This window comes from Hemitrygon akajei, chromosome 14 (assembly GCF_048418815.1).
Source record: "Hemitrygon akajei chromosome 14, sHemAka1.3, whole genome shotgun sequence".
NCBI lineage: Eukaryota > Metazoa > Chordata > Chondrichthyes > Myliobatiformes > Dasyatidae > Hemitrygon > Hemitrygon akajei.
In genome coordinates this window covers 96612504-96632403 of record NC_133137.1, presented here as the reverse complement: position 1 = coordinate 96632403, position 19900 = coordinate 96612504, and the positions used below count along the sequence as shown (strand labels likewise).

General features: G+C 40.1%; 1 protein-coding gene across 2 annotated transcripts in view; it reads right to left on the bottom strand.

The window, feature by feature from the left end:
- The window catches only part of LOC140739026 (C-type lectin lectoxin-Phi1-like), a 71751-nt gene that overhangs the window by 16545 nt on the left and 35306 nt on the right, over nt 1–19900 (bottom strand). The window contains exons 1-3 of one of the 2 annotated variants that reach the window (XM_073066997.1): nt 10707–10820; nt 10559–10629; nt 8723–8877 (exon numbers count right to left, since the gene is read on the bottom strand). In XM_073066997.1, the coding sequence (XP_072923098.1) occupies nt 8723–8877; nt 10559–10613 (210 nt within the window). In that variant the 5' untranslated portion in view covers nt 10614–10629; nt 10707–10820. Of the gene's footprint in view, nt 1–8722; nt 8878–10558; nt 10630–10706; nt 10821–19900 lie in introns of those variants that run through there. The other variant, XM_073066998.1, reaches the window with a different exon arrangement.

Sequence of the window (19900 nt, the reverse complement as noted above, 5' to 3'; positions counted from 1 at the left end):
TTGTGAGACTCAGTGTCTTTCATCTTCTTACAGGCCTCTCAGTAAAGCACCCAAACAACACTAGGACATAGGGACAAGCTCTCAGATCCACAATGTTCTTTATCTTTTCTTCTCCTGAGGTTTTATGACGGCTGGCAAATAGCTTTAAGGTGCATTACCACCATCTTCTGAACTGCACTGTAGGTCAGGATATCTAAACCCTAAAGGTTTGCATTTGTATCAAATTCCAGAAAAAAGGACCTGTATTCTTAAGGAACTGCACTATATATTTAAATCAATAACCTTGTGATCCTTTCTGCAAATATTGTTAATGTTGCATCGTATTTTATTCCGTGATGCCTCACCAGTACGTGCTCGACTATTCTTGCAGATTGCAGTACTCACACCTCCTATTATTTGTGTGTCTTCATTAAAAACAATGTAGTTTTTAACCCTGTGTACCTATACCTCAATCTCAATATTATCAGCTTCTCCTTTTTGCTCTTTCCTGCATTCCTCGACCATCCCACTTCTTTCTGGATATTATAAAGATGACTTCCTGTTCTCTCTTCATCCTATTGATTTCTTCACAGTTTTTGCTTTCACTTTTGATAATGTTTTTCATTTCTCCTAGTTGCCTCCTTTGCTAATTTATCTGCTTGTTCGTTCCTGCTAATACCAACATGTGCTGGAATCCATATAAAACATATACAGAATCCCATTATTTTAAGTTTAAATAAGATTTGTATTATCTCACAAATAATGTCTTATCTTGCCTCTGAATGGAAATCTTTTAGACTCCTGATTGTTGTGCCAGAATCAGACAGTATTGCAACTCCTATCAGTCCCACTTCCTCTACCACTGCAGAGCCAGCTGTCACTTCATGTGTACACGCTGAGAAATCATCATGCATCCTGACCTGCTTTCTAATGTTAAAATTAGCCACTACCAATCTTACCCCAAATCTACTATTACTGTTTGTAAGCATCTGTATATATTTGTAAATATCCATGACTAATACTAGTTCCATAAATTCAACTATATCTTGATTTAAAATCACTTCTCTGCTTTTCTGTCTCCTTTTGAATAATTTAAGATCCACTTTCGGTACCCAGGGAAAAGGCATTGTCATACTTACTGCCTTAGTACCCATTCTGCTTTTCCTTCAATAGTCCAAGCAAAGTGTCTGATTTCCTTTCTTTCCTTGTCCTTACATGGATCTAAAAGCTATTTTGTTGAATGGTTTTCCCATGCCCTTGCAGGTTTACCCAACATGTTAACACAAGCTGTGTTCCTCCCAGTTCCAAAGGTGTCTCTCCCGACTCCACCTGCATCGCTACGACTGGTATTGTCCTTATTGTCTCACTGACTAACCTTAATGCTTGGCTTTGAATTGTATCCAACTTTCCAAGCATACTGTGTGATGCTGATCCATATACCATACTTCCATTGTCCAGTATTGATCTTATTAGTCATATATATATATATATGTATTGCTTTCAAGAATTTCTTATAGCTTGCTTTTCCTTTCCTGTTGAACACCTTAGAACATATAGCACTTTCTTACTTTTGGTTATTATTTCCTTAATATCTGCTGGCCATGTAGGTCTTGTATTGAACCAAATTCCTAAAAATTTAAAGTTATCTACACTTAGTATTTCTCTACCATAAAGTTTTCATTTTAAGTGTTGTTCTATCCTCTTCCTAGTGAAAAAGATTATTTTGGATTTCTCTGCTGAAAACCTGGATGGTAGGCAGCCGTCAATCCCAGGGGGTCATGGGTTTGTGCCTCTGGTGAACTGTGTCCTCTCTGGGGCGCAAGCCTGGTTGGGAAGATTTGAAGAACTGGCTGTTGCCCATGCAGCAGCTCACCAACTAATTCCACAGATTCACCACTGTCTGGCTGAAGCAATTCCTCCTCATCTCCATTCTAAATGGATATTCTTCTATTCTGTGTCCTCCACCTTAGGAAACTGCTCAAATCTATTCTGTTGAGGTCTTTCAAAATATGATATGTTTCAGTGAGATCCCCCCTTTGTTCCTCTGAATTCCAGTGAGCATAGGCCCAGAGCCATCAAATACCCCTCACTTACAATCCCAGAATCATTTTCATAATTTTCCTTTGAAACCTTCTCCAATGTAGGCACATTCTTCCTTAGATAAAGGGTTCAAAACTGATCACAATACTCCAAATGAGCCTCACCAGTGCCTTATAAAGCCTTAACATTACAAACTTATTTTCATATTCTAATTCTCTTGAAATGCATGCAAACATTGCATTTGCCTTCCTCACCACCAACTCAACCAGCATAAGGACTCCCAAGTTCGTATGCACCTCAGATTTTTTAATTTTCTCTCCATTTCAGAAATAGTCTAGATTTTTATTTCTTCTACCAAAGTGCATGACCATACACTTCCCGACACTGTATTCAATCTGCCTCTTCTTCGCCCATTCTCCTAATCTGTCTAAGTTCTTCTGCAACCTCTCTGCTTCCTCAGCACTATCTGCTGCTCCCCCTATCTTTGTACGGTCTGCAAACTTGGCCACAAAATCATCAATTCATTCATCCAAATCATTGCCATATAATACAAAAGGAAGCAGCCCCATCACAGACCCTTGTGGAACACCTCTAATCACTGTCAGCCACCAGAAAAGGCTCCCTTCATTCACACTCTTCGCTTCCTGCCAATCAGTCAAAGCTTTATCCATGTTAGTATCTTTCCTGTATTACCATAGTCTCACACCTTGTTAAGCAGACTCATGTGTGGCACCTTGTCAAAGGCCTTCTAAAAATTCAAGCACAGACCATCCACTGATTCTCCTTTACTTATGCTGCTTGATATTTCTTTAAAAATACCAACAGATCATTTTCCAATGGTTTGATATCTACTCTCAACTCTCTCTTACTCTTTATATATTTGAATAAAATTTTGGTATCCTCTTTAATATTATTGGCTAGCTTACCTTAATATTCCATCTTTTCCTTCCTTTTAACTTTTGAATTGCCTTGTGTTGATTTTAAAAACTTCCCAATCCTCTAACTTCCCACTAATTTTTGTTCTATTCTATGCCTCCTCTTTGGCCTTTATGTTGGTTTTGACTTCTCTTGTCAGCCATGGTTGTGTCATCCTACCTTTAGAATACTTCTTTCTCTTTGAAGTGGATATATCCTGTACCTTTCGAATTACTCCCAGAAATTCCTGCCATTGGTGCTCTGCCGATATCCCTGACAATGTTCTCTCCAACCAATTTTGGCCAACTCCTTTCTCATGCCTCTGTAATTCCCTTTTCTCCATTGTAACACTGAGACAACTGACTTTAACTTCCTCTGAATTTCATGGTGCATTTGATCATATTATGATCACTGAATGCTAAGGGTTCTTTTACCTTAAACTCTCTGATCAATTCTGGTTGATTGTACATCACCCAGTCCAGATTAGCTAATCTTCTCATGGGCTCAGCCACAAACTGCTGTAAAATAAACATCTCATAGGCATCCTAGAAATTCCCCTTCTTGGGATCCAGCACCAACCTGATTTTCCCAATCTACCTGCATATTGAAATCCCCCACGACTATCATAACATCTCCCTTTTGACATGTATTTTCTTTCTCCCGTTCTAATTTGTAAACCACATCTTAGCGGCTGTTTAGAGATCTGTATAAAACTGTCATCAGGGTCTTTTTACATTTGCAGTTTTTTTAGCTTGACCCACAATGCTTCTACATCTTCTGGTCCTATGTCACTTCCTTCTAATGATTTGATTTCATTTTTTGCCAGCTGAGCCACCCCACCCCCTCTGCCTTCCTGCCTGTCCTTTCAATACAATGTGTATCCTTGGATGTTAAGCTCCCAGCTATAATCCTCTATCAGCCACAACTCTGTGATGCCCACAACATCTTACATATCATACATGCCAGTCTGTAACTGTTGCTACAAGTTCCTCTGCTTTATTTCGTACACAGCAGATATTCAGATATTGTCTTCCTAACTATTGCTACTACCTCTTTATATTCAATTAGATTTTAAAAATTGTGTGTCCGCTTTAATATTCTAAAGGCTCTATTATGAAGTTCTATTGCTTTCACACCTTCTTATGACTTCCATATTACCATTTTCTTTTTCAGCTCTATTCCATTTACTTGGTATACTTATTGTTGTGTGTTGTTATTGTCACTTCTACAATCTTGTTACATAAAAGATCCACATCCTCACTGATTTCAATATTCCATAATTCCTGATCAGAATCAGGTTTATTATCACTGGTAAGTGTTGTGAAATGTGTTACCTTAGCAGCAGCAGTTCAATGCAATACATAATATAGAAGAAAAAAACTAAATAAGCAAATCAATTGCAGTACATGTATATTGAATAGATTCAATATTGTGCAAAAGCAGAAATAGATAGATAGATAGATAGATACTTTATTCATCCCCATGGGGAAATTCGACATTTTTTCCAATGTCCCATACACTTATTGTAGCAAAACTAATTACATACAATACTTAACTCAGTAAAAATATGATATGCATCTAAAATCACCCTCTCAAAAAGCATTAATAATAGCTTTTAAAAAGTTCTTAAGTAGTTTACTTAAATACATTGAGTCCTAACCCCGGCACTTTAACATATCTTACTCCTGGCGGTTGAATTGTAAAGCCGAATGGCATTGGGGAGTATTGATCTCTTCATCCTGTCTGAGGAGCATTGCATCGATAGCAACCTGTCGCTGAAACTGCTTCTCTGACTCTGGATGGTGCTATGTAGAGGATGTTCAGGGTTTTCCATAATTGACCGTAGCCTACTCAGCGCCCTTCGCTCTGCTACCGATGTTATACTCTCCAGTACTTTGCCCACGATAGAGCCCGCCTTCCTTACCAGCTTATTAAGACGTGAGGCGTCCCTCTTCTTAATGCTGCCTCCCCAACACGCCACCACAAAGAAGAGGGCGCTCTCCACAACTGACCTATAGAACATCTTCAGCATCTCACTACAGACATTGAATGACGCCAACCTTCTAAGGAAGTACAGTCGACTCTGTGCCTTCCTGCACAAGGCATCTGTGTTGGCAGTCCAGTCTAGCTTCTCGTCTAACTGTACTCCCAGATACTTGTAGATCTTAACCTGCTCCACACATTCTCCATTAATGATCACTGGCTCCATATGAGGCCTAGATCTCCTAAAGTCCACCACAATCTCCTTGGTCTTGGTCTTGGTTAACAGTTTGTTATGGATGGTTGGTGGTGAGGGTGCTCCATCATGGGTACTAACCTCCATAGAATCCAGGATATCTTCAAGCACCCCCATCATTAAAGACCTCCATCACCTGGGACATGCCCTCTTCTCATTGTTACTATCAGGGAGGACATATAGTCACACACTCATCAATTCAGCAACAGTTTCTTCCCGTCTGCCAGGAGATTGCAGAATAGACACTGAACCCATGAACACAACCTCACTACTTATTTTGCACTACTTATTTAATTTAACTATTTAACATAACTACGTATACGTAACAACAAATTTCTGATTCTAATGATGCCATAATTAATGTTCAATCAATTACTGATTCAGAAACTGCAATAAAAGTTACTCTTGTCCCACTTCCATCATTTATACAGATCAGGTTTTCCTTTTCCATATGTTCTTCTCTCACTCCTCTGTTAATGTTATCATGTTCCCCTCACAATGGGCTGTGTGTGAACATTAAAATACCCACACCATACTGTATTTCCCTCTGTACCAGTAAACCTATTTCTAATTTTTACAAGAATTATAGATATTAATAATTTTAATTGTACCTTCCTTTGTGCATCCTTCAGTTACTATGTACTCTAGTTCTTCTTTCTTTAGTTCTTCATATTTTAAAACTCTTTTGACAAAAGTTGCACACTCACCTCCTCCTCTGTTAACTCTATCATTTCTTCCACTGTCATAACCATTAACCACAAAATCTAGTGTTGGATGACACCATGTTTCTTGCACACATATCACATCTGGTTTCTCAGCCAACTAAGTTACATAACTCTTAATTTTCTGTCCACTAGCTATTAAACTTCTAGAACTCTGCTGAAGAATTAACAGGATTAGTATTAGTAACCTTGTAAATAATCCTCTAGACTTGGATCACCCCAACCCAGTTCTACCTGCACTCGGTTCCATGAAATCATCTGATATTCAAAAACCTCTCAGCTGCCTTCAGTATCATTTTTATCTTTTCCATATTTGATTTTTTCTGCTCAGAACAATTCATAACCTTTACCATGAACAAAACTAATTTATCTATATTAATCACTAATGTTGAAAGATTTCACTGACATTGTCTTGTATTTGTATTTGAATCATTTCCACTTTAACTCTTCTCTCATTTTTTACCATGCTGTTTCCACATATGACACAACGTGCTGTCCCCTTATTTGTATAATTCCATTGCTTTTTTCCTAACTTCACATCCGCCAGAGGCTACTGTGTGGGCCCCACCACGATGACAGCATTTTACTGGTTCATCTTGTTTGCACTGCTCACACATTCATATGTTCTCCTCCACACCCACCATACCTCTGCTACATGCCCATATTTCTGACATTTATAACAACTTAGTAGTGGTGGAACATTAGCTCTGTCACTAAAGCACATGAATCCAATTGGTACTTTTTCCAGTAAGATTGAACCCTGAAATATTAACATAACAGATGTGCTGTAAACTTTACTCCATTTCACACTGTTTTCAATCTTTTTATCTCTGCCGTCAATCCTCCTTTGATATTTTTCTTTAGTTTCTCTGTTTTCTCTGATTGGTATTCCCATTATCACCCCTTTTCACACCACTTTTTCCCCTGACACTCTTTTCTATAACCTTGCTTTTGCTAACATTTAGTACCTCCATTGCTTTGTCTCTCTGCTCCAAATTTTTACAAACAATCAACAGTGCTCCATCATACAGAAACTTTGCTGTACTTACATTATATCTCCTATTTCCTTCTTTAGATCATCAAGCAGTGCTAATGGACTCAATGCATTTACTTCACTCCCTTGCTTAGACTTAAACAGTATTTTAAACTCCTCCTCTATCACCTTCCTTCAAATCTAACATTGTTCTCTATCATTATCATTTTCTCATTGATTTCCACTTTTCCTATTTCCTATCTGCCTGCACTTTCTTCCACTCCTCATAGACCCTTATATCCTCCTTTTCCATTCCACTCCTCCTATCCCAACCCAGTCAGAGTTCAGATTCAACCCACAATGTCATGATGAGCTAATTAAGCCAGTGTTGGCGAATTAAAGTAATCCCTTCTGTATGCACCTGGTCAATTTATGCCACTATCTTAGATTTTCTTAAGCACCTCTATTGTATCTACTGTCACCACTGCTCCATGGACCAGATTCCCATCATCCACTAATCTCTGTCAAAATCTTGACCTGCACAACTTCTTTAAACCTTTTCCCTCTCATCTCAAATGATTGCCCTCTGGTGTTAGACATATCGATCATGGGAACGTGATACCAGCTCTCTACTCTATCTATCCCTCATAGTTTTATTCCCCATCAAGACTCCCCTCAGCCACCACCACTCCAGAGGAAACAAGCCTTGTTGTCCATTCTCTCCTTGGAGCACATAACAACCAATGTAGGGAGCAGCTTAGTAAACCTGTTCTGCATCCTTTCCAAAGCCTCCACATCCTTTCTGTATTTGGCAGAGCAAAACTTAATAGAATTCTCCAGAGTATAATAACACTGCAACGTAACTTCCTGACTCTTCAAGTCAAGTCATGTCAAGTCACTTTTTATTGTCATTTCGACCATAACTGCTGGTACAGTACACAGTAAAAATGAGACAACATTTTTCAGGAGTCATTGCCTTGAACTCATTACCTCAACTAATAAGAGCAAGCGTGCCATACACCTTCTTTACCACCAATCAACTTGTGCAACCACTTTCAGAGAGCTATGGACTCGCATCCCAAGAAGCATCTGTACATCATGGCTGTCAAGGGCCTCACCATGTACTAACCACGTACTATTCCCTTGCATTTCATCTCCCAAACCGCAACGCCAGTCTGGATTAATCAGCATCTGCTGTTTCCCCACCCATATCCACAATGATCCATACCCTTTGGCAATCTTCCACACTCTCCACAACACCATCAATCTTTGTATAGTCTGTGAACTTACAAAACCCACCCATCCACATTTTTATTCATCTCACTTACATATGTCACAAACTGCAGATGTCCCAGGACAGTTCCCTATGGAACACCATCAGTCAAGGACTAACATCCAGAATAAGATACATTGCCTACTACCCCCTGTCATCTTCATGCAAGTCAATTCTGAATCCAAGCAGCCAAGTTACCATGGAACTCACACACTTTCATTTTCTAGATGAGCATACCCTGCAGGACCTTCTCAAATGCCTTACTAATATCCAGATAGACATCATCTACAATTCTACCTTCATATTCACCTTTGCCACCTCCTCAAATAGCTCAATCATGTTATTAAAGAAGTGATCTGTTCTTCCCCTGCAAAGTTATTATTGTCCAAACCCATGCTGTGTTAACTACTGGATTTCACCTGTTAATCTGACTAATAGAAAGCAGAGCCCACGGCTGCAGTGAAACACAGGGACTCATCACAGACAACTCAACTAGAGGCTGTGCTGTGAGTTCATGGGAATGAACCAGCAGAGACCAATATTCACCAGGCCTCCCAGAGCAATCACTGGTTTCAGGGACTTACCTGAGCTTCTTCCCATGTCTTTTTATCACTGAAAAACCGGTAACAGGAGTTTAAAAGAGAATAATTAAACCAGTTTTCATCACAGGGTCCTCTGGATAGTTCACGTTTCTCAAGGTGATGCAGAGTCCTCTCCAGTTCCAAGGAATTGTGTGTCCCTTCAGTCAGAGAATTAGAATTTAAACCAACTACATTAACCAAACAGTCACAGGTTTTGCTGTTTCACAACACCCGACCATGATGGACACACAGAGGGTTAGGGTTCGAGGGGAGGAAGGAGCACCAGCTGTAGCTGTGGCCCCTCTAGTGTTTAATACAGACCTAATGAAATCTCCCTCAGTCCGTCTCTTGTAAAGGGGGGAAAGAAACAAACGGAGGAACTGCAGGCTGATCGGCCTGATATTGGGAATGGACTAGATGTTGGCAAATTATCTGAGTGACATCACAAATCACTATTTAAAGCAGTGCAGGTTAATCACAGACTGTCACGCGGAGATATTAATGGAAGACTGTACAATCTGTCTTCTTAGGCTCTCAGTTAGGATTGAGAAAGATTTTCCTCCCAAAGGAGAGGAAGGTGTTGGTGCAGGATTACCCTCAACATGGGGTGGCTGTTACACAACTGTCACACTGTCTTGACAGAGTGAGGTCCTGGTCTGGTGGCAAGGAGGTGCAAGTCCATTGTGGATTATCCTCTACTGAACAGTTAGACAGGCAGAAATACACACACACACACACACACACACACACACACACACACACACACACACACACACACACACACACACACACACACACACACACACACACACACACACACACACACACACACACACACACACACACACACACACACACATTCTGACCAACTATTCACCATGAACACAGATACAACATCTTGCACAGCTTTGTTCTCACCTCTCCTCCCTCCATCTCCTCTTACCTTAATCCACTCTCTCAGTATGTCTTTCTTTGATAAATCTATGTCACAAATACAAACCTATTGGTGTGACTTTCTGGGCTTTCTTCTGGAGATCAGGTCGCAAATTAACCAATGTTGGGAGTAAATATTTTCAGATAGGATTTGAAGAGACAGGGAAATTGTTAAAGAAGGGGTTAGCCCTGACAGTAAATGATGGGATGAAGACGGGGAGAAAGAATACTCCACATCAGTAGTATTCACAAAGTATATACAGAATGGCTTTTGTGTCTCAATGATAAAGATCCAACAACAGTTCAGCAATGAGCAATGAGAATAAGAGATTTGAAATAATTAAAAATGCTCTTTAACAGCAAAACAATGAAAATAAATGTCACCAGATAACAACAAAGCTGATGCTAATAAAAATGGAAACAGAATTTCCATGCTATCCTGGGGGAAATAGACTAAATCTTCCTCCAGGAAATAAAAAATGAAAAGATGAACAGAAGCTGTTGTGAGTCCCTTGCAATCTGACCGTGCTCCCTCAGTCCTTCACCCCCACCCTCACAGGTGACAAACAGACTGCACTTGGTGCAGGGGACCCAGTGCCTGCAGAAATTTCTTCTCAGTATCCGCTCAGCTCCTCACAGGTAGTCACATACCCCTCTACCTGCAAATTTATTTTCCTATGATACAGTACATCACTGTGGAGAAATCTCTGTCTCCCGATCTGCAGGAGAGTTTCTGACTCAGCTTCCATATTAATAGCTTTGAGATGAGTATCCCAGACACGAGACAACTTCCTACTCTGCACCAGTGTCCACAAATTTCCATGTTCCACAGTCCAACCACAGTTCCTGTACATTCATTCCTCACAGATATATATTTATAAAGATACTGAAATCAATGAAGCTTACATGTCATATCACTGACAAGCAGTGCAGTCACCACCAAAACCGAAACTAGCATCATGTTTCTTTCGTCAAACCTGAAACACAAGAAAATAATTCATCATTAGTGTCAGGTTTCCCAGTGAAAGTGGGGATATCCTGTTGCCATTCCCACCTCTCTCCCGGTTCTCTGCATCAATAAAGTTTCTAATGGTGACGCATCCCCAGATATGAGTAGTTTTAGATCTTAGATGCTTCAGAAAATGTTGAAATTAACCACAATTGGCTCAACTAGCCAATGTAAATATTACCCCTGGCGAATCACTATAGACTGATGAGAACAAAATTAACAGGAAACCACAGAGATGACTTGTGAGCTCCAAGTGTGACTATAGAATGTTACTCTGTACTGGAAGACTGAGAAATGGAGGTTGCAGAAAGCATTTATCATCCCATGATGTTTTTGTGACATAAAAGCTCAATGAATATTATCAACATGAACAATTAGGATGTAATATTCAGGCAAATGCATGAACAACAGATTGCATTGGATAATAAGATTTTGCTTCCTGAAAACCTTAAGATGTACCTTTTGGATTTTAAATTGCTGATCATGAAAATCACGATGCCAATTCCCTGTAACACACCATTTTTTGAAATCACCTATATTTGTTATTTCAATTCATAATTCACTGATATAAAATGTTGTTCACAACGTAATCTGAAATGTTGCCCATAATGGAAGCATGCTTAGGCAGGGTAGGACAGGTTTAAGAAAGGTGATAGAAGTATTATGCACAGGTGTTTATGGGTATACCGGTTTTCAATCATAATGATCTGCAAGCATAGCATCTTGTGTGTACTGATTATAATAAAGTAATTGCATTTTCAGGAATATTTGAGATAGCAAAATGTCTCGCCAATGTTGCAACAGTCATGATATTTTCTGTTATATTTGTGGCCAGTATACATTTAAAACTCACAGATGGAGCATCCTTATTAAGAAAGCCCGTGAGCTCCACGTTGGGTGTAAAATTGGTGACCAAGATAAAGGGCTTCTCATATTTGTTGCATAACATGCATTGTCGATCTTAGAACTTGGCTCAGAGGTACTTGGAAACCAATGCCATTTGCTGTCCTGATGATATGGGCAGAGAAAGATCATGTGACAGACCGCTACTTCTGTCTGACCAGTGTGTCTAGCTTCTCTGCTAAAAGCAAGAAATCCATTGAATACTCAATCTCCCTTCATCCATGAGACCTGTGCCACATGACAATAGTCTTCAAGTACCGAAGCCATTGTAGTCATGGAATCTATAGGAGGCAGGTGAAGATGCAATGATGCATGAACCAGGAATGGAAAATAACACTGATGCAAATTTTGACCCTTTCTATCAATCTCAATCTGACTTAAATAACCTGGTTAGAGACTTGGGTTTGTCAAAGCCAAAAGCAGAATCACTGGGTTCAAAACTACAAAGATGGAGTCTGCTGTCACCAGCCACAAAAATTGCTGTGAAGGATGTTGATATTTGAGATAGGTGTTGACCAGAAAAACTGATACCAAGATTGAGGAAGGCATTCTTGTTGGTCCACAGAAATAGGCGTTTTGCCCCATCTTTTCTCTACCATCTCTTTTTTTAGCAATCCATTTAGTTTAATTTCCCTGTGCTGCTGGGAGTTGTTCCTTCATACATTTAGCCAAATCCTTTGATAGCTATTATTGACTCTGCCTCCACCAGCCTTTCAGTCAGTGACTTTCAGATCATGACAACTTCCTGAGTAAAATCTATTTCCCATCTCAGATCTTTACCCTCTACTTAGTGTTCTTGCTGCTTGGTACAGAGCTTGGTAACTGGAAAACACAGATCAATATGCAGCAGATTTTGTCATCTCATCCCCTCAGCTGGGACATACTCAGTGAGGAACACCAGCTTATCACGTCACCTCTGATTCTTTAGCCAATTATTTCCACGTATTGAGAAGTATGTGAACGTCGCAGATTTCAACAATCATGATTGTCTTTTGTCTTTGTGACTGCTACCACTGGAAAGCGTTTCTCGTTTTTTCCTCCATCTAATCCACTTAGCGGATGTGATACAATAGCTGTTGCTTGCCTGTGCTGGAAAGAGGGAATCGTCAGCATTGGGAATGAGTGGCACAGAGGAGTACAGAGAGTACTCCACAACGTTCCTGATCCCAAAACTTACAGATGATGGAAAGGCACTGGCATGTCAAAGGTTAATCACTCACTCAGGTACTGAGCCTCTGACTGGTTCTTACTGCCTCAGAGTCTGCTGATTTTCAGGTCCATAGTGACTGCCAATCTGTAGGTGGTGGAGGAACTGGTGACATTAATGTCGTTGGCTGTTAAGGGACATCCCTCACTTTTAGAGATAGTCATTGCCTGGGGAAAATGCTACTTGCCAATTATTGTCCCATGTCTGAGTGTTTTTGCTGATTGGACTGCTTTTTCTTCTGAACAGCTGTGAACTGAACATTGTGGAGACACCAGGGAAAGTCCCCACTTTCAGCCTTCTGATGGACAGAAGATCATTGATGAAGCAGCTGATGATGGTTGTGTGTGGGTCACTGACCTAAGGAACTCCTGTAGTGACGTCCTAGGCTGGAATGTTGGACCACAGACCTCTGACTTTGTGTGGGAATGAATTCAACCATTGAAGTATTCTCTCCTCGATGACCCTTTCACCAGCTCTCCTTGATGCTGCACTCTGTCCAAAGCTGCCTCATTTTCGAGGAGCGTCACTCTGACCTCACCTCTGGAATCCAGCTCTTTGTCCTGTGTTTGGATTGAGGTTGTGAAGTCATTTAAAATGACTGATCTTGAGGAAACTGACACTGAACATGGGTGAGCAGATTATTGGAAGGGAAGTGACACTTGACCTCACTGTAGACAACTCCTTCTGTCACTTTGCTGGTGGTTGATTGGCTGGTAATTAGCCGGACTGGATTTGTCTTTCATTATTGTGGGATGCAATGTCATTTTATTCATTCACACAATATGGAATTTGCAAGCTAAGTCAACAATATTTCCAATTTTCAAATTACCTAGGGAAGATAATGGTGAGCTGTCATTTGAGTTACCGAGGCAGATCTCAGATTCTTGAGGGAAGGAGATTTGCATAATTTGTTACTGTGTAACTCACTTCCTCCAGAGGGCAGGTCCATTGTTCTCTCTCTGTAAACTTCTGAAATATGTTCAATTTGATGTTTTCACATGAAATTGTTTACAAAAGAGGAACTTACTGACCAGAACTTGTTACTGGGAGCTAGTGTTGATGTAACAGTTTGAGTAATCACTGTGTCTTTATTGGTAATGTCAGAGGCACCTAATGAAGGAAAAACACTTTGGATAGGTACTGGGGTCACATAGAGGTCACAGTAGTAACAACCTGCAGATTCCCATCCACAGAGGCTTCACTCAGGAGTTGTTTATTACTGTGGATTTAGTTTTACTGTAAATGGACACATACTGGACACTGGGTATCCATCAACTTCTGCTGGTGATATCATGAAAATCTCTATTGGATATTCCTTCATAAATACATGTTGGTTCTGCACGATAAAGCCATGATTTTCTTAGCAGTCTGTTCCATGTCCTCCTTGGTGAATTCAACTTTTTTTGACAACAATTTTAATGGGACATCCCTTTATTCAGAGGCTGTGCTCTCAGTTCCTAGACTCTGCTACTAATGGGAACATCTTCTCCAAATTCAATTCATCCAGCTCTTTTTCAAATTTCAGTGAGATCTCCACTCATCCTCCTGAACTCCATTGAGTGCATACATGGATAAATCAAACACTCCTCTTCTGTTCAGTCTTTCATTCTTGGGATTATTCTTGCATGCTTCCCCTTGACCCTCTGCACTGTCGACACACAACCTTCCTTTGTCGGATTATGATTCATTATATTGCTTACTTCACTGAAACATTGTTAAATTTGCTACTGTGTTAGTTTTCAGGTGAAACAATGGAAATATTTTAGACAAGTTGAAATCAGAGGAGATAATTGTGAAGGAAGGAAGGAGATGTGACTAGGTTAGGAGAGTTGGGAGGAAGATGGATTGTGTGTCTGTGGGTAGTGGATGTATTTGGGTTACTTTTGCATAGAGTTGGTACAGACTTCACAGGTTGAATAGCATCTTTTACAGCTCTAACCATTCTCTGAGTCTGTGACCAACTTGGGTAGAACTGAGGAACCACAAAGCCACATCCACCCAGAGTGATAGAACTTCAGGATCCCAAACACTCAGTGGTGTTGGGTCTTAATCAGAACTGAATTTGGATGTAGTGAAACATTGAGCAAAGTGTTGTCTGTCCCAGTGTATCGACCCCACTCTAGTACAGTCTTTCAGGTCCACTGAGAAACCTCAGTACAGTGGTGATGAATGTGAATGAAAACATTTCAAAGTAATTATTTTACAAAATGTATTTGTCCAGCAATCTTTCCACAGTGTTTCATTGTAGAATTTTCATGAAAAGCTCACAAAGGGTTGATATGTCAAAAGCTGAGCCAGTTTAATAAAAAATTTGCTGATCTCATGTTGTTGAAGGATGGGAGATTTACATAATATTTATCTATGTAACTCACTTCCTCCTAAGAGCAGATATGTTGCTTTTTCTCTATAACACACAAAATGTGTTAATTTCCATCTTCTGATGTGATATTGGTTTTTTTGGTAATTTTTTTTATTGAAGTTCATCATCAAACAAACATTTCCATAGGATGTATTTCAGACATTGTACATATATATCATATAATCATATATATCACAAATCTCCACAAAGTATTTATCTGAGGTATACACTTATAGAAAAGAGTGGAAAGAAAAAACAAGCTAAAGGAAAGATCTATGTACAAGTAAGGAGCGATTTTTTTTACAACAGATTCATTGATTTGTGAGAATAAAATCAGGTTACTTCTAATGACATCTGATGAAAGTACAAGTATTTCATGAAGATATGGAGTTACTTAGAGGCCAAGGAGTCCATGATCGACAGTTTCCCTTCCAAAGGGGCTTCACTCAGGAGCTGGGTGTTTACTGCAGACTAACCATTCCATTTACTGAGATGTCCTACAATTTAATAATGGGACTCTGTACATTCTGATCATCCCCAGTCCTTTGAGACACATTTAAAAGATTCTCAACCCTCTACGCAATGGAAGTTCTCCTCTCTGAATCCCAAAATGTTAATTGTTCCTGAGTTCTGGATTCTCCAGGGTGAGCAAATAGCATTTCATTATCCACCCCTCTGTTCCTCTCAGAATACAACACTCTCAATGAAATCATTTTCAGTTTTTGTTCTAAATTCTAGTGAGTTTATTCAATGTACCTCATTATCTCTTCAATGAACACTTCACTCATTCCAAACATCCATCTGATGGTTCAAAGCTGCACTGACTCCAACACAGGTGTTTCCTGCCTGAGGTATGGAGATGAAAACAACACCTGATCACCAGGTGAGGCCTTATATTCCAGAACCATTCCAGAATCTAGTGATTCTTAGAAGATCATTTTTATTGCCTCCACAATCTCTTGAGTCACCTCTTTCAGTACCCTGGGTAAACACCATCTGGTCCAGGTGACTAAGCTGATCTTTCAGTTTCCCAAGAACTTTCTCCCTAGTTATGGTAACTTCACAAACTTCATGACCCCTGACACCTGGAACTTCCACCATACAGCTAGTGTCTTCCACAGTGAAGACTGATGCAAAATACTTATTCATTTATTCTGCTATTTTGTTGTCCCCCATTACTACCTCTCCAGCACTGTTTCCCAGTGGGCTGATATTCACTCTCTCCTCTCTTTTACACTTCATGTATCTGAAAAAACTTTTGGTATCCTCTTTAATATTATTGGTTAGCTTACTTTTGTGTTCCATCTTGATCTTCTTAATGACTTTTTACTTGCCTTCTGTTGGTATTTAAAAGCTTCCCAATCCTCTAAATTCCCACTAATTTTTGCTCTATTTTATGCCCCATCTTTGTTGACTTTGACTTCTCTTGTTAGCCACGGTTGTGTCATTTTAGAATACTTCTTCCTCTTTGGGATATATATATATATCCTTTGCCTTCCATTGCTTGCAGCCATTGCTGATATGCTGTCATACTTGTCAGTGTTCTTTTCCAATCAATTCTGGCCGGCAGCTCTCTCACGCCTCTGTAATTCCCTTTACTCAACTGTAATACTGATACATCTGACTTTAGCTTCTCCTTCTCAAATTTGATGATGAATTCAATCATGTTATGATCACTTAGCCCTGAGGTTTCTTTTACCTGACGCTCTCTAATCAATTCTGGTTCACTGCACAATACCCAATCCAGAATAGCTAATCCCCTCGTGGGCTCAACCAGGAGTTGCTCTAAAAGCCATCTTGTGGGCGTTCTAGAAATTCCCCCCCTTGGAATCCAGCACCAACCTGACTTTCCCAACCTGCCAGCATATTGAAATCCCCCATGACATTGCCCTTTTGGCACGCATTTTCTATCTTCCATTTTAATTTGTAGACCACATCCTTATACTGTTTGGGGGACTGTATATAACTCCCATCAGGGTCTTTTCACCCTCGCTAGTTCTTTCACTCTATCCACAACAATTCAACATCTTTGTCACCTCTTTCTAATGATTTGATTTCATTTTTACCAACAGAGCAATGCCACTCCGTCTGCTTTCCTGCTTGTCCTTTGGATACAATGTGTATCCTTGCACGTCATGATCCCATCTGTAATCTTCTTTTTTCTAAGCTCCATGTATCTATCCTGGAGTCTCTTAAAAGACTTTATCGTATCCGCCTCCACCACAGTCACCAGCAGTGCACGCACTCACCACTTTCTGCGTAAAAAACTTCCCCCTGACATCTTCTCTGTGACCTGATAGAGGTGTATCAGATGATGAAAGGCATTGATTGTGTGGATAGTCAGAGGCTTTTTCCCAGGGCTGAAATGGCTAGCATGAAAAGGCACAGTTTTAAGATGCTAGGTTTCTGCAATGGATTACCAGGGTAATAATGGAATCAGGCAGTTTGGCGGAGTTTAAGAGGCTTTTAGCTGGACTCATGAGTATGGAGGGAATGGATGTAGATGGATGATACACAGTTGGAGGACGTTTCGTAAAAATTGGCTTTGATTGGTGCAAAATCATGGACTAAATGGTCTGTTGTGTGCTGTAGTATTCTATATATTCCTTTTTCCATCAATGTCATTGGTACCAATATGCACCACAACCTCTGACCCTTCCCCTTGACCATCCAGAACAGTGTGTGGTCACTGTGATGTTCTTAATACTGACAGCGCAACATCTTGAACCACAATGCACCCATATACACTCACCTATCTGCTCCATATCTGGGGAATCCCCAATAACTGAAGCACCTTTGATCTGTCTTCTCTGTATAGTTGAGCCACCCAGGGCTCTATAGTCTTGACTCTAGATGCAATCCTGGGGAACCTCTTCCACTATCAGTACCTGGAAATGTAGTTTTGTTAGAGAGCAAGATAACCTCGGGGGTCTCCTGGACTCCCAGTGATGTATGATCAGTCTGGGATTCAGTTAGAATGTACTGAGAGAAGAGGCCACCCTGTTATTTTACTCACTGCACATCAATGAACTGTCAGACATCTCTTTTAACTGCACAGAAAATGAATAAAGATCAACCATTATTCTGAGATTACTCACAATTTTACCTGTTCCGAAGGAATCTTAATTGCCTGTAAACTTGGATAAAACATCCACAGATCCACTGGCTGAGCAGTTCTCCTCATCTCCTGGTCAGAGTCCATGACTCCAGCAGCACTGACAGAACAAATGCTCTGGGTGTTACAGTCATGGAGAAAAAAATACATTTTTCCAGGCGTTTCTCCGTGGAGCACTGGGCCTTTCTCTTCCCCAAACATTACTCACATGACTATTGCCAGATATTCTGTAACAATCAAGAGAAAGGAACACTTCTGTTCATTTCTCACCATTCTTGTACAGCACACTGCACCGTGTACCCTTCACCAATATTCTTCACCACACTGCGTACGGCAATGGAAGCCCCCCCTGAGGAACTTGATCTTTGAATCAGACAAAGCTGACTGTGCTTCTCCTGTTGCCAACAAGCTCAGTAATAGACAGAACAATTTCCTGAAATAAAAGCACAACATGGAGAGAGATTCAGAGTCGAAGTTTCAGATCAAAGGCCCTTCAGTAAAGCTCTCTGACCAATTCCCTGACATGGTTAACACAATTATTTCAGCACAGAAGTTTGTAACAGTTATGTTCATGTTTGATGAGTGGTTATGAACTCCGTACTTTAGTTAAGTGAAGTATAAGCCCAAGGGGAGGTGCAGTTTATTGAGTTGTGCTGGTTTATCAACAGTGAACCAGCAGGGGGCGTGTCGAGGAGGAAAATAACAGAACAGTACAGCTGCTCAGCATAATGCAAAATTAAAATAATTGTTTCCACCCACCTATTCATATCCCTCCATTCCCTGTTTATTCATTTTCCTCAAGTAATTTACTCAAGCTTCTTGAGTCCTAAATTAACCCGTGATCTTCCACATGTGAGTAAATCCTATCCCCAATGATCCTCTCCAACAGCTCTCAACAAGAATTTTCCCATTAGTGTCCCAACATAGATCCCATCAGACCCTGGTGATTTAGACACTTTAATGATCTACAAGAGATTCAAAGCTCAAAGTAAAAACTATTATCAGAGTACATACACATCACCACATACAACCCTGAGATTCTTTTTCCTGCAGGCATACTCAGCAAATCTATAAAATAGTAACTGCAAACAGGATCAATGAAAGAGCAAGTGTATTGAAGACACCAAACTGTGTAAATGCTAATATAAATAAATAGCAATAAATAAACGAGAGCTTGAAATAATAAGTTAAAGAGTCCTTGAAGTGAGATCATTGGATGTGGGAACATCTCAATTGATGAGTGTAGTTATCCTCTTTTCTTCAAGAGCCTGATGGCTGTGGGATATTAACTGTTGTTGAATGTCCTGAGGCACTTGTACCTTCTACCTGATGGCAGCAGCAAGAAAAGCACATGGCTTGGGTGGTGAGGATCTTTGGTCATGTTTTCACCTTAGTCTAGATCTCAAAATGTCCCAGAATATCAGAACGTCCCACACTGATCTCACTATCCTTCATGTCCTGCTCCTCATACAAAACAGATGAAAAGTACTGGTTTAGTACTTTGCTGGTGTCACATGTCTCCTACCCCTCTCTCATCATCCCCTTGTTTGCGATCTCAATAAAACAAGAGGGCTTCACTCATGGGTCTGTCTCCAGTTCTGTCTTGTCCTAATAGAGATTATTACTGAGAGAAAGAGGACATATTGGAGTTGAGG